This window comes from Hibiscus syriacus, unplaced genomic scaffold (assembly GCF_006381635.1).
Source record: "Hibiscus syriacus cultivar Baekdansim isolate YM2019G1 unplaced genomic scaffold, ASM638163v2 tig00111238_pilon, whole genome shotgun sequence".
Taxonomy (NCBI): Eukaryota; Viridiplantae; Streptophyta; class Magnoliopsida; order Malvales; family Malvaceae; genus Hibiscus; species Hibiscus syriacus.
The window spans coordinates 2,628,440-2,642,500 of record NW_024063030.1 but is presented as its reverse complement, the minus strand read 5'-3'; the positions used below and the strand labels follow the sequence as shown (position 1 = coordinate 2,642,500).

Here is a 14,061-nt window from a genome sequence, read left to right as displayed (position 1 = left end):
ATCCTCGAAGTCCAAGGTATGGCAATGCGCTTCTCTCGGTGGAAGAGCCGGAGATCAACACCGAGCCATCACATACATCCCTTCACGGAGATCATGTGATCAGTAAGATTTCATCTACTTGATCAGTGCCAACACAATAAATCAGGAAGAAGAGACTGACCTGAACAAAACAATCATGGAAATGAAGCCTAAGCAAGCCAGCAGCAACGGTAGGATCATTGTTGAAGTGAGATTCAACTGTGGACCTTACAACAGCTTCAGCCTTTGGACATGAAGAAGAATAAAATACATTCTGCAAACCTGATCCCTGCCCCTGAACTAACGAAAACATCACCAAGTACTTCACTATAAAAACCAACCAAAAAACTCCCATTTCCAAAATTGGTGCTAAATGAAACCAAATTCGAGCTTATTATATAATGGGATTTGCTTAAGTTACATTACCGGCCTGTCTTTTCTTCGACATTCGAGCTACTCTTTACCATCTTTGTAGTGGAATACGTGGAACCATTTGTAATATAAGTGCTTTCTCTTTTTTAATTAATGCATTAACAAAAATATAAGAAATGGGAATTGATAACGTTAGACGCCTTTCTTATCATTTGATCAACACGTTTTTGTTGTTGCTTTTACTTGTTAATGTTGAAAATTGAGGGACTGCAGGTATCTATCCATTCCCTTCTTTTTCTTCGCATTCACACGGATAAGATTTGAGAATGTCCAATAAGAATGCATATTGACATCATGGAGGCTAAATTCTGATTTCTGAACTAGGTCCATGTCCTCTTTCATCTTCCATTTTCTTCATCAACTGCTGCAACTCCTAATGTATTATATCAGATCTGGTTCTGGGGTGGGAAACACCTCCTGTTCCAAACACATGAACTTTATTTCGGAACTCTATCCAACTGTATGCACTTTTAGGCTTCAAACCCATGTCTTTGATTGTTACCTTCAGTTTGTCAACCGTGCAGAGCATTGAGGGGATCCAATTCACAAGGCTGCTCAACAATTCGTTTCTCCATCTTTACTTGCTGGTGGATCCTGTATCCATCTAGCAAAGCTCTCAATACATCTGCACTATTTTCAATCTGGTGTTCCTTGATATAATTCCATGCCTCATCGAAGAGTCTATCACGAGCTAGAAGGGGTAGCAGCAGAACACATTGTGTAACTGTAGGTGTCAAAATGCGATTGATGAAAGACATTCCTTCATCAACACTGCAAGCAGTCACACAAGCATGGAGAACTGCAGCATATGTCTACTCATCTATTTCTAAGCTGGAGTTTTTCTCCATCTCCAAAAACAAACCTAGTCCTCGCTCTTCCTGTCTATGCAAGTGTCACGCCTTAAAAAGATGAAGTATCTAAATCCCACATCTGGAAAAAAAATAGAGGTAGCGTTGTATACCTTATCATGCATGTTTTTTGGGAGAGAATGTTATGCCTTTGAGAAGTAGGAAATAAATCCCACATTGAATAACAAGCTTAGTTGTCAATTTATTATTTTATTGTTAAAATAATAATCAATTCTTGAATTTTATAATTTTTAAATTTGATTCTTAATTTGTTTTACTATATTATTCTTTAAATTTGAATTTTGCGTAGTATCGATGGTGTAATATTATAAAATTTATCATTTTACGTAATATTAAGTTAATCAGTTTAATCCAAAAAAAAAGAAAAGAAAAGGAAATCAGTTATTTTTCAACGCTACAAATTCTATTACAATTGCAGCTTTATCGATAAGAATAAATGATTAATTAAAATAAACAGAAATTTATGATTATACCAAAACGTAGCTTCAAGTTATATAGGATTGACATGTGTTAGCATCTAAGACTTGCATTATAAAAGCATGAAATTTTGTAAGAAAAGTTAATACTAAACAGAAAAGGAATCATTTTCAAGCATAATTCACCTATATTACCACAATTCAACTACTTGGCAGCTTGTTCAAGAACAAGACTCATTTTCCATGCCTCGTCCAATCCCCTTATTTGCAGCGGAGGCAACGAGAAAACGCTAACAGTTGAGCTTCCGCTCCGAATTTCCTTCAAAACCCGCAGTGCTGATATTGTGCTTTTCATATATAAGCTCTCCACATTCTTTGCTTCACTGGAAGCTGGTTTTTCGTGCTTGGGGAAGACGTGTTCCAGCATCGTCTCGCACTCTTTCACGAGCTTGTAAAGCAAATCCGTGGTGTAAAAGGGCTGTTGCAACACTCTTTGAATGAAAGGCAACCGGATCAAAGCACCAGTTCTTTTGTCATACTTCTTCAGTATTTTCACCAACCCTGTTCATAGCATATTGAATTAATGATTTATTCCATTTGATACAGGAAGGAATTTTATAAACACTAATGCTAAAAGATCCAGGGGATCTTCCCACAAATTCTATTAGATAATGAATCTGTTTCCAGGAGACCATGGTGCAATTCTGGTCAGCCCAGCAGGATTTAGTACAACTCTAATTATCTCGTCTATAACTCTTTTTACCAATTACATACCTTTACAAAATGTTTTTTCTTAAATAACCCTAACAATTTGGAGAACTGAAAATCAGACCAGACTGGCATAAATCTATAATAATGGCAGCACATGGTGAAGCAAATGCTCCCAATACAGTCATATGGACCCTTTAAAGAAGTGATGAACATTTAATGTTTAATTAAAGAATGGATGTGGATAAGTTGTCTGGCAGAGTATGGATGTCAAAAGGAATACGTACAGCATATTAAAGTAATTCTTACTTCAAGGAAAATGGATCTAACACTAACAGGCAAGTTCTACAGGAGTTTCCAAGTTGCTACAAATCTAATATTGTCCCTAAACAAGTCATCCGGCCTGCTAAAACCGTGTACTACTAGTCTACTAATTATGTAAAACATTGAAACAAAGCAAGTGGCATATACATTTGATTAAAGTATTAAACAGAGGAAGAGATTAAAAAAAAGAGAGGCTGAAATACCTGTGTAGTTAAGGACGCTATAATTTTCTAATAAAACCATCTCGCCATGAAAGTCCACTATCTCCTTCCAAATCTTTATCATCTTTTCAGTAGAATCATTTGCCTTTGCCACGTTATCTTGTAATTCCTGCATCCCAAGTTCCCAACCCAAAATAACTCATCAAACAAGCATACAAATTTACACAATAGAAAACCCATACAGCCTAGACTTAAAACGAATTATGTCTCGAACTTTGAGTATTTACATCGCAATTAGAATGGAAATTAAACAGCGTCGTTTCGTTTTGGTTCAAATAATGAATTTTTCATCCCTGCTTGTTTACCGGGAAAGCAGGAGAAAAAGAAAAACATACAAACAAACAAAATGCTGCCAATAAAACAGATCGAAATCAAATCAGAGTTGGAATTACCTTCAATCTAATGATGTATTCTTCCTCTTTCTCAACAAAAAACGTGTTGAATTTCTCGAGCTCATCTTCCAACAGCTTAAGAAAATGGGTCTCCTCTCTGGACATAACGTCTCCATCACCGGAGTTATCTATGGCATCCACCACGTCACCAGAATTTTCATCCAACCTACGCCGTTTATTCGGACTCTCGTTGGAATTACGTTCAATGAGCTTTACTTTCTTCTTAAGCTCCTTGTAAGAAAGGAATTTGTCCCGCCATTCAGGCAACGTATCCTCGATCTGGTTACTAAGGCTCTTCCCAAATTTCATAGCGAAAACTCCTTAATGCTTGAATCTTAACGGGGTGTTCGGCTGGAGAGAAAAATGACAGAATGGAACGGGGGTGGGGGTGGGAGAAGAAGGGGTAAATATAACAGAAAATTGAAGAATATTCGGAGGGATGCGGTGTGATTTGAGAATATCCGATAGTTTCTTTATTTTTAGGCTAAAGTGAACAAATAGTCCTCCCACTATAATATATTATTTTGTTGAGTATCTAACTATTAAAAGTTATAAAATAATTTTATAATTATAGAGAATTACTTTGTTGAGTCTCTCAACTATTAAAAATTACAAAATTGTCGTCTGACTATTCATTATATTTCGAACTTATCCTTTTTCGTTAAAAAATTACCTATAAACTAAGTTGAACGTTAACCTACTAACTAGAATATAATAAAATTTGATCTCAGAATCTCAAACGACTATAATATCTCAATCAATATATTACCGTCAAGTTAAATGACTGATAATTTTTAATAGAAAATGATGAGTTTAGAAGATAATAAATAGTTAGATGATCATTTTGTAATTTTTTATAATCGATAGACTCGACAAGATAACTTCCTATAATCGTATGCTTATTTTATAATTTTTAATATTTTAAGGACTCAAAAATAATATCTTATAATCTGGAATCATTTGTGTATTTTATATTTATTTTAATATTTGATTTCATAAATTCTTTCGAAAGAGTACCTTTTTACTTTGTCTAATTATTTTATCAATTATTTTATCTCGAAACGTTTCAAATTTTGACACGTGGACATTTTATTGTGGAAGTTTTCCGCTTATGGTAGCGGCTGGAAGCTGGAGAGAGAGGCCGAAGCCGGATGAGTCTACTGTATGTATGGTATAAATTTATAAATAGTTATTAAACTATGATAAAATATTTTTTTTTGTCATTCAATTTTTTTAAAATAAATATTAAATTTTAGATTTCACTAAAAGAAGTATTGACATTTGACTATCGTTAAGAGCTAATGTTGCATATAAAATAAATAAATAAAATCTCATTTGTTTCATCAATTGTGACTAAAATTTTGTTTTAGATGTTTTTTTAATAATTTTAAGTAATAATTTCAAAATTTTAGAATTTTTTTTTTAAATTTATGGATTTTCAAAATTTATTTTTTAAATTTTAAATATATTTTTAAAATTATATTTAAAACTACTAAAAAATTAAAGAATTGAATCACATTGTTTAATAAAAAAATGATTTAATTTTTATAACCAAAGTTAATGGATTTCAAAAATTATAAATTATAAACTGTCAAATGTAACCACAATTAAATAAAAACATTATTTATAAAATTTTTTGTGAATTAATAAATTCATATTTTTTAAAAAATAAATATAATTTTATGAATTAAAATATTAATTATCAAGTTATAATTTTTTTAAAATACTTTATAAATTTAAAGATGAATCATGAATATATATATATATATATATATATATATGTAATTTATTTTTAGAATTATTATTTCAAAATATTGAAAAATATAAAAATAAAATTTAGTTTATAATTGAGGGTTGAATGAGATTTTTTTTATTAATTTAACATGTTAAGTTATTCTTTTAATTATAATTAAAGATACGATATTCATTTTGTAATACAGTTGAGGGATTGATTGAATGTGATATTTTGTAACTTTTAAAGTTCAATGTCCAAAAGGAGTATTTTAGTATAGTTTAATGACCGTTTAAAATTTTTACCTTTAAAATTAGTGGTACATTTCCGTACATGGCATGTATTGTAGAATTTTTCGGCCGAAGCCTTGCTTGTAGTAGCACTTGGTACTCTTGCGAAAAGACAATTGTTTGAATTTAAAAAATTTAAGAACATTATTTTATTTTTTATTTTTTTCCGGTGATATTCACAATACAAGTTATGTTGTAATTTGTGTTCCAAGAGTGGGGTTAGTCCGGTGGTTGTGTTTTACTATATATCTTTCATGAGTCTTAAGTTTAATTTTTTTTAATTCCATTTTTTAAGCTATTATTAATGTTATCATCTAATTAAATGATTAAATTAAATTTAAATTTAAATTTAAATCAACTTAGTAGAATATATAAATAATGAAGATAGAACACATAATTACACAAATTTATCTAATTATCGTAATAATATTTTTATTAAATATTATCGACTAATAGATTGGTATAATATTTTTGTTAAAAGCCGAGCCGAAGTAAGTAGGGGACCTTTTTTTATTTTTATTTTTCTGTACTTGTCACACGTATTTTGACACTTGGTGTAATTCCATATCCATTTCCCTCTCGCCTAATCAAAAATTAAAGAAAGGGTGGTTCTGCAATTAAACCCAAACCACTCACTTTTCTGTAGAAACTATCAGAGAAGTCAAATAAAAGGGTAACTTTGGTATTTAGACCTTAAAAGTAAGGTTGAACATGGAATTTCCGGTTTACACAAGTTGCAAATGTTGCCGAGACAAATATTAAAATGAAATAATAAAGCAGCATATTCTATTTTGGTTCCTCTGTGCCCATCATCCACCCCAATAGCTTTTGAAAACTAAGGAGTATTCCATATATAGAGAGAGACAATTATTGAATATATATATATATATATTTGTTTGGCTTCCAAGTCAAAATATCCCAAAGAATATCGGCCTATGTATTCCTGAATTAAACTGAAAGCTTCTATTATTTCAAAGAAAAGGCTTCTATTAAGGATAATGACATTTGTTTATCGTTTTTAATGAAATGAGAAAAATGCTTTCCCAATGCCAAGACTTTTTTAATGAAAAAACGTCCTAGAAAAAATAACTAAATGGAGTAATTAAAATCAAGACATATTCATTAAACCCAGGTCGAGGTGTATCTCACTGTCCAGATATACATAAAAAGATCCTAGAAATATAACTATATATTTATCGTGGGGTTAGATTGGATTTAAAATATAATTAATAAAAAATATACAATCATCGTATAATTCATTGAATTAGAAAAAAAGGTAAATATAAAATCAATGATTAATTAAAAAAATAAAGCTATGAAAAGTAATTATCCAAAGTTGTAGCCTAAATATATTCAGAGAACATGGGAATATTTTTTGAGAATTCACATACAATTATGTTATGAATAAATTAGAATTCATTCAAACATGTCGAGAATAAATTTTATTTTGAATAAGATGTGTATATTATTCAAAGAAAAGTAGAAAACCTGCTACAACTTACAAAGCATCCAACAAAAATAAAGATAACTCATGTAGCACGTGGATTCCTATTTACACCATCAACCACATTAATGTTTCTATTCATAATATTTAACCTCACTATATCCCTAATAGCATACAACTCCTCACTTTTAGTAGTGTTATTAAAGTGCATACCATTCCTTTCCTCCTAAATATAGTAAATCCAAGTATTCTTAACCGTTTTAACGATTAAAAAAAAATAGAGCCTAAGGTGCAGGGACGTCCAATCCAACTCCCCCTTCAAGCCTCTAGCCTTCTGAGGCAGGTCACACAAATTACCGGATATGCCTAGAATAATGACATTCGAAAAAAAGGTCATTTCTAGTTTCCAGATCTCCACAAAGGACACACAAACCATCCGTACCAATTCCCATCTACATCAATCTGTCCTTGGTAGAGAGCCTCCCTAGAATAGTTATCCAAATATAATAAAGTGTTTTGGAACATATAAAGGAAACCACAGAGTCCTCTGCCACAAAACTTTGGCAACTTCCAATCTGATGCAAGGCTATATCCACCTAGTAGTAACACCATGAAGGTCAGGAGCAAGCGCAAAGAGAGGACGGGCATCAGACTGTAGAGTAGAGCCAGCAGCTTCCTCACAATCCAACTGACAGTATCTTTGATTATGAAAATATTTACAAAGAAATTTTTTACATAAAAAATTATTCAAAAATTTTTAGATGAAAGAGATGATATCACTTAAAAAAGTATTTACATAGAAAATATGAATGTTCAATGATTCTCAACCTTTTGATAATGAAAGTTCATATTCCTAACATACGCAATGCTCGAATTCGAAACTTCAAAGAATAATGACAAGTTCTTTAACTATTAGATCGCTTGGTTCGTGCTACCTCGATCTTCTAATATTGAATTATATAATCTGCAGTTTTTAAGACGGATGAATGCTATATGTCATTTGCAGTGCAATTCTCTCTCCTTCGTCAATTTGATCTCTCAGTTCAGTAGTCTCTGTCAACATCTTGTGTTTTGGAAGGCAATGTATTAGCAGAAACTTGAGCATTATTCCCATTCCAAGCTGGACGGTCATTACCCAATTGGAGTCCGAGGTCTTCCCTGCCATCTTTTGCCGCACGTCGATATGGGAATTCATGGTATCAAACCTTAGACAAGTCATGGAAGGAGATGGCGCCTTGCTTCACTTTCTAAGCTTGGCATGGTGAAGTTGAGATAGCTCATTTGGAGTTGATGAATGGGAAGAACTTCTGGTTCCTTGCTGGTGATATTCACTTGATATGGGGAAGTTCGTTTTTTGCATTCCTCCTACTTATTGAAAACAGTAACACCGGTGGTAGAGAAACTCCGATGACCGGAGGAAAGAACAGAGAGAAGAGAAGAAGACTGTTAAGTCTGATTTAGTAAAGTAAGAAATATAGATGAAGAGGAGCGTGAACTGAAAAACAATTCTTATTCATTCACTTATCTCATACAACAACAACAAAACCATATTCCCAATATGCAATGAGTAGAGTAGAATGCTGCCCTCAACGTCAGGTTGAGAGGAGTTTCGTGAAAATACTCCGATAGTCAAAATATTAAAAATAAAGATATTCACTTATCTCATAACAAAATACAAATGATAGTATTTAAAGCCCAAAGGCCTAGAGCCAGATCAACCCAACTAACTCAACAGAAACCAAAACTGACTAACCAACTATACAACAGCCAGTTTATATTCTATACCCTATTACTACTCGTTAAGATCGCTGCTTGATCATACGCTCGGGTTGCCTCTTCAGCTGTTTCAAATGTACCAAGCCATACCCTTCTCTTTGTGCAACAAAATACACAGAACAAACTTAATAAGATTCAAGAGAATTAATGTTTACTGAGAAAAGCTTGTAGAATAGAGTTACAGTAAAGGGTGACGAATTTCAGAATCCCAGGAGCCCCAGTTTCTCTGCCTGACACCTCTAAACTTCTTTGATTGCACCATAATTTGGAAACAGATAAGATGATTTCAATCTTAATCAGGAATGGGAAAAAGCAGGCTCTCAAAGAATAAAATCCACCATACATGGATGAATCAAGTACGTGACATATATTAGAGCTAACAAGAGGTTGAATTGTTAGAGGCCTATACTAGGATGCTCGTAATTAACATGGAAACCTTTATTAAAAACCTTGAGAACCTACCAAATAAATGACTGGGGCTTACCTTGCATGCTACTCCGTCATCAACTGCTTCCATGCAATATATAGTTAAGAAAACGACATTGATGGGACAGATCTTTTTTTTTTTTTTTGGATAAATTAGAATTTATTACCCAAAATAGTAATGTTATGCTACAACAAATCAACTAACAAAAGGGACAAAGCAACCTAGTACAAAAGAATCAAAGCAATTGATTAGTACTATCAAGTCTATTAATAGCTTTGCCCCTAAGTCTAATGTTAACAGTTTCAGTAATGTCATTAAGCAAAATGTCGATCGATCTTTGCCGACCCTGGAAAATATGTTGATTCCTTTCCTGCCAGATGAAGTAGTTAAATGCATTCCAAGAAATATAGACTAATTGTTAACATTAATTGCAAGGGTCATTTTCTTGTGGCATGGATAACCCTCGTAATGGAAGCTTGAAACTGAACGCTGATGGAGCTAATTAAGGAAATTCGGGGATTTCAAAAGCATGTGACATTTTCCGTAATGAAATAGGTAACTGGATTTTGGGATTCACTGCTTATTCGGGTATTTGTACAAGCGTGGCCCTGCACTTCATGCGATTAGGATCGGACTATCGATTGCCTGAGATTATGATCACAGAGGTATTGAATGTGAGGTGGATGTTCGGATAGTTCTACAACTCATCGAACATGGAGATGTCGCTTCACGATTATAGAAGACATTCGAAGTTTGAAAGCCTGGAATTGAACTTTCTCTTTCCAACATGTCTACCGGGAAGGTAATTTTTGTGCAGATATTCTTTCCAAAATGGGTTGTTCCTTAGACGAGGAACTTGTTGCGTTCGGCTTTCCACCGACTGAGATATTCTTTTTTTATGTTAATCTTAGGGGAGTTTCCTTCCCTAGAGGTTTAACCGTAAATTCGTTTTTTACCATTTTTTTGTGCAACCAAAAATAGAAATATTTTTAAAGAGAAAGATTTCTATGTTTTTAAAGAGGTTTAACCGACGGATCTTTATGGGTAGCTTGGCTTAAAAACTATGTTTTTAAAGATAGATTTTTGGTCTGTGGGAATTAACTCCACTGCAAGTTGGAGTTTCAAGAGACTTTTGAAACTCAGACCTGAGGCTCACCAAATTCTGTCTTCAGGTGCTATAAAAGTCACTAAAATCTGGGATTTTATTAGGGAGAAGAAGGCAAAGGTCCCTTGGCAGAAACTGTTATGGTTTCCCTGCACATTCCTAAACATAGTCTGATAGCATTGATGGCTTTCCTTGATAAACTTCCAACAAAGGACAGACTTCAACGAATGGGACTTATCAGCGAAAGCATATGTGTACTCTGCAAATCTAAACAGGAAACACGGGACCATTTATTTTTAAAATGCCCAACTGCTATTACAATTTGGACAGCAGTTTTCTCACTTTCTAGTTTACGTGTTACTGCTTGTTCATGGGAGGTTCTTATAGCATCGGCTAGTTCTAACTGGAAGGGAAAATCATTGCTTACTATGATCATGAAGATAGCTCTCAATGCTCTCACTTACACATTATGGGAAGAGAGAAATCAAAGGGTGTTTCAAAACCGAACAAGGTCTGCATAAGCGATTCTTAAAGTTATTACAGATATTGTAAGCTTACAACTAGGCGGTAGGACTATTAATAGAGTCGATAGTGTTAATATTTCTCTATGCAATCATTGGGGTATAGTTGAACATTGATCTTCTTGTTTTTAGCGTGTTTTGTTTCGTACCTTGATGTATATTAAAGCAGATTCTGTTCTTGGATAATAATACTTGATTTATCCACACACAAAAAATAGAAATATAGATAGAGTTTTGTAACCAAATTCATTTTTGGCATCTCTGAATTTGCACTTGCAAAGACAAACTGTCCATGGGTTTAGTCTCTTGATTTTTCAATCTTGATGAGGCTGCTAAGCTTTAAGGTAAGCCCACTGACATGCCTTCTTTTAGCTTACTTTGTTAGCATATTAAATATATATTAATAGAATAACAAATGTTAGTGTAATAATAAAGCATATCGTATTTTTAGTAAAATAATTGAGTTAATTGCATATTACCCCTAAACTATAACCCTCATTTTAAATTGATCCTTAAACTTTTGAATATTCCAATTTCATCCCCAAACAATGACTCACATTCTAAATTAGTCCTTAAACGTTTGAACATTCTAATTCCATCCCTAAACTATGACTCTATTCTTAAATTGGTCTCGGTCTATATGGATGCCCCCAAGGTTTTGATTTTGCGATAGACCATGATCTTAGATAGGACCTTCAGGATTTGGGGATGATCTATTCTTAGACTGAGACAACTCTTGCACAAGGTTTTTACCATAATTCAGAAGGGAGGTAAATTTTTGCCAGATCGTAACTCCATTTGGTTGACTTGGGACATTTCTTCATAAATTTGAACTATCTGGCATGATAAGACTAGACTCTACATTCAATATATTTCAATTTCATCCTCAAATTTATCCATATAATTTGAAATGTTCAAAAAGTTTAGGGACCAATTTAGAATAAAGATCATAGTTTGGAGATGAAATTAAAATGTTCAAAAGTTTGAGGACTAGTTTAGAATGATAGTCATAGTTTAAGGATGAAATTGAAACATTTAAAAATTTAAATTCCAATTTAAAATGAGGATAATACTCTGAGGACATGTGATGTACTTAACTGAAAATAATTGAAGTTCAGTTTTAGTTGAAATAATATTAATGAATCTCGATTATGAAATAAAAAAATTATATACGAAAAATATAAAAGGAAAATTATTAATAAACGATGTCAAGATTTTGAAGTTCTTCATTTACCAACAAGAAACATATAAAAAAGTCTTAGAATATGTTTAATGAAAAAATCAATAATAATATTTTTTTAAAGGAAAACTTACAAAGAAGTTTTAAGACATAATGCAATAAAATAATTATAACGTTTGAATGTAGTGTCAAATTTATCCCTTTTTTTTTTTGAAACATTTATGCACTGAACGTTTATTTTTGGGTCAATAATACTAATTCAATAAATTATTGGAGATTTTTGGCAGGTCAAGTTTCACATTTAAATCTTCCAGTCCCTGGGTAAACATCCAAACTTATCTTCTTCCCTGTGTAGTTGTTAATGATATTTTAAAATATGTTATTGGATGATCTTCTAGCATACTAAATAATAATAATTTTGTTTTAATTTCTAATAACTAAATGCCTAAAGCATAATCTGCCAACCCATTACTCCTAATTTGTTGACTTACCAAGTTATATAAAACTATGATCTACCCTTTCAGTTTCTTCTTAAGACCAAGATGCGTTACCCATGATAACTGGAAACCCCGTTTTCTTCTTCCACGAAGCTTCCTTGTATCAATAAATTATTGTTGTTTGGGGACTACTTCTAAAACCCAAAGTTTCTCCATAGACTTGTTTGTTTGTGACGTTAGCTGATAGATATACTCTATCAATTTGCAGAAAACTACAGCAAGTGGATTCCATCAGTAACCCTTGTCTACCAAAACTTGTTTTCTTCGGTAAATCATGACCATATGATTGTCTATAGGCTTAGCCTTTTCATCCATTCAGCCTAAAATATTACTTTTTGCTATGGAAAAAGAACGGTCCTGTAATATTCTTCATGTTTTCATGCTTTAGGTCATGTCCGCCCACGATGTTCCTACAGTCATTCATTACGGTCTTAAAGATATAGAAATGTGCTTTCACATTTGCCACATCATGCCTTTAACTTGTGGCTACAAATTAAGTTCCAGGACACATGATTGAGAGCTTGCCTTGCAACTATTCCCAGGCTTTAATAACTGGGATTTAACAGGATTAACGTTTTGTGCAGACAGTTTTAATTTTAAACCACAATAAAAAAGAAGAAAACCAGCTTTACCTTTTGATTTTATAATGAGTGTGAAATGAGTCAATGATTTGATTTGATGTAAATCAAGACTTATCCAAGCCGAAAGGAACCTCTCTTATCCGAATTCAGTTAGTGTTGCCAATAAAACAAGAAAAATCTTGCACAAATCAAAGTCATGCACAAAATCACATGGCACCCACTTCTGCAAACGTTATTTACCAGTTTCCTGTTTCCCTCTTAATACGTAAAATCTCATGATTTTGATGTTTATCTGCAATTTAATGTGTTTGCTTACTGCCGGAGGACACTAATGATTGAATTGATTACTGCCGGAGGACACTAATGATTGAAGTACAAGCATGTGCAGATGAAGCCCCAAACAGCACCTTATTTCTAATCTCTGTAAATTATCATTTTTTTTAAAAAAAGAAGTAATAATCTCTGTAAATTATCAATGCTCTTACCAAATTGGTGGCACAGTCGTTTTCCTATCTTGAATTCCCCATAGATCTTAAAACTCCAATGCCCAATACTTTGGCATGGCAGACTCCGACACATCATGCATGACACAAAGCGAACGAATCTTCAAAGGTAAATTAACCCATAGATTTATTTAGCAGATCAAACTCGATATACGCTCCCTTAGTTCTCGTAAGGGCGTGAAAAATTCACTCTCCGAAATCCGGATGAAAATTAAGGGAGCTTGATATATGCACCAGAGTCCATAATACATGCTTCTTTAGACTAATGTTTCTACTCGAACCTATTAGAAGAACAAAGTCTCGAAGATTCAAACCATATCTATTCGGTAAGCATAATGTGAATGAATCATTAAACGATTATAATGTTACTCCCTTTAATGTTTCAGATTCGAGGTCAAATCTTTTTGAAGAAAGGGAGGATGATACATGCATCACAAGGCTCACATCAAAGGAAGAAGTAATAACTCTTCCAAATGATCCACTTGTCCAAGCCTTGGAAAAGAAGACCAGAACAATAGTAGACTTGCGACGACTTTTTGAATGGGATCCTGATCTTATTTTGTCGACATGTCTTCTGGAGATACAACCTTCTGTCTCTTATCTTTCCAACGGTTTTTTAATCGCA

The 14,061-nt window shown here is 33.0% G+C and overlaps 4 protein-coding genes and 1 pseudogene across 4 annotated transcripts in view; 2 read left to right on the top strand and 3 right to left on the bottom strand.

The window, feature by feature from the left end:
• LOC120157272 (peroxidase 25-like) overlaps positions 1-396 on the bottom strand; it is a 5,199-nt gene extending 4,803 nt beyond the window's left edge. The window contains exons 1-2 of the mRNA XM_039168458.1: positions 158-396; positions 1-73 (exon numbers count right to left, since the gene is read on the bottom strand). The exon at positions 1-73 is cut by the window's left edge and continues 104 nt beyond it. Coding sequence (XP_039024389.1) covers positions 1-73; positions 158-373 — 289 coding nt within the window. The 5' untranslated portion in view covers positions 374-396. The remainder of the gene's footprint in view (positions 74-157) is intronic.
• Positions 1-8,239, top strand: part of LOC120157034 (histone H3.2) — a 21,506-nt gene extending 13,267 nt beyond the window's left edge. The window contains exon 3 of the mRNA XM_039168297.1: positions 8,229-8,239. The gene's annotated coding sequence lies outside the window, so the exon portion shown is untranslated. The remainder of the gene's footprint in view (positions 1-8,228) is intronic.
• On the bottom strand, positions 1,921-3,794 carry LOC120157033 (SPX domain-containing protein 1-like). Its single transcript, XM_039168296.1, has 3 exons — positions 3,381-3,794; positions 2,971-3,097; positions 1,921-2,296 (listed from the first exon to the last, which is right to left on the bottom strand). The coding sequence occupies exons 1-3, from the start codon at positions 3,687-3,689 to the stop codon at positions 1,941-1,943; spliced, it is 792 nt and encodes a 263-aa protein (XP_039024227.1). The 5' UTR covers positions 3,690-3,794; the 3' UTR covers positions 1,921-1,940.
• Positions 7,433-8,888, bottom strand: LOC120157271 (annotated as a pseudogene).
• Positions 8,889-8,965: 77 nt separating this feature from the next.
• On the top strand, positions 8,966-10,675 carry LOC120157270. The gene is made up of 3 exons (XM_039168457.1): positions 8,966-8,978; positions 9,605-9,714; positions 10,259-10,675. Exons 1-3 carry the CDS (start codon positions 8,966-8,968, stop codon positions 10,673-10,675), a joined length of 540 nt encoding a protein of 179 aa, XP_039024388.1.
• Positions 10,676-14,061: the final 3,386 nt, after the last annotated feature.

Bases quoted from the DNA above. Each gene is read 5' to 3' on its own strand.
- LOC120157270 (XM_039168457.1), top strand. The intron at 9,715-10,258 runs GTATTGAATGTG...GGATTTTATTAG, and splicing joins CTGAGATTATGATCACAGAG to GGAGAAGAAGGCAAAGGTCC.
- LOC120157033 (XM_039168296.1), bottom strand. From the start codon at position 3,689: ATGAAATTTGGGAAGAGCCTTAGTAACCAGATCGAGGATACGTTGCCT. The intron at 3,098-3,380 runs GTAATTCCAACT...CTTGGGATGCAG, and splicing joins AATACATCATTAGATTGAAG to GAATTACAAGATAACGTGGC. The intron at 2,297-2,970 runs GTATTTCAGCCT...TGCTATGAACAG, and splicing joins TAGCGTCCTTAACTACACAG to GGTTGGTGAAAATACTGAAG.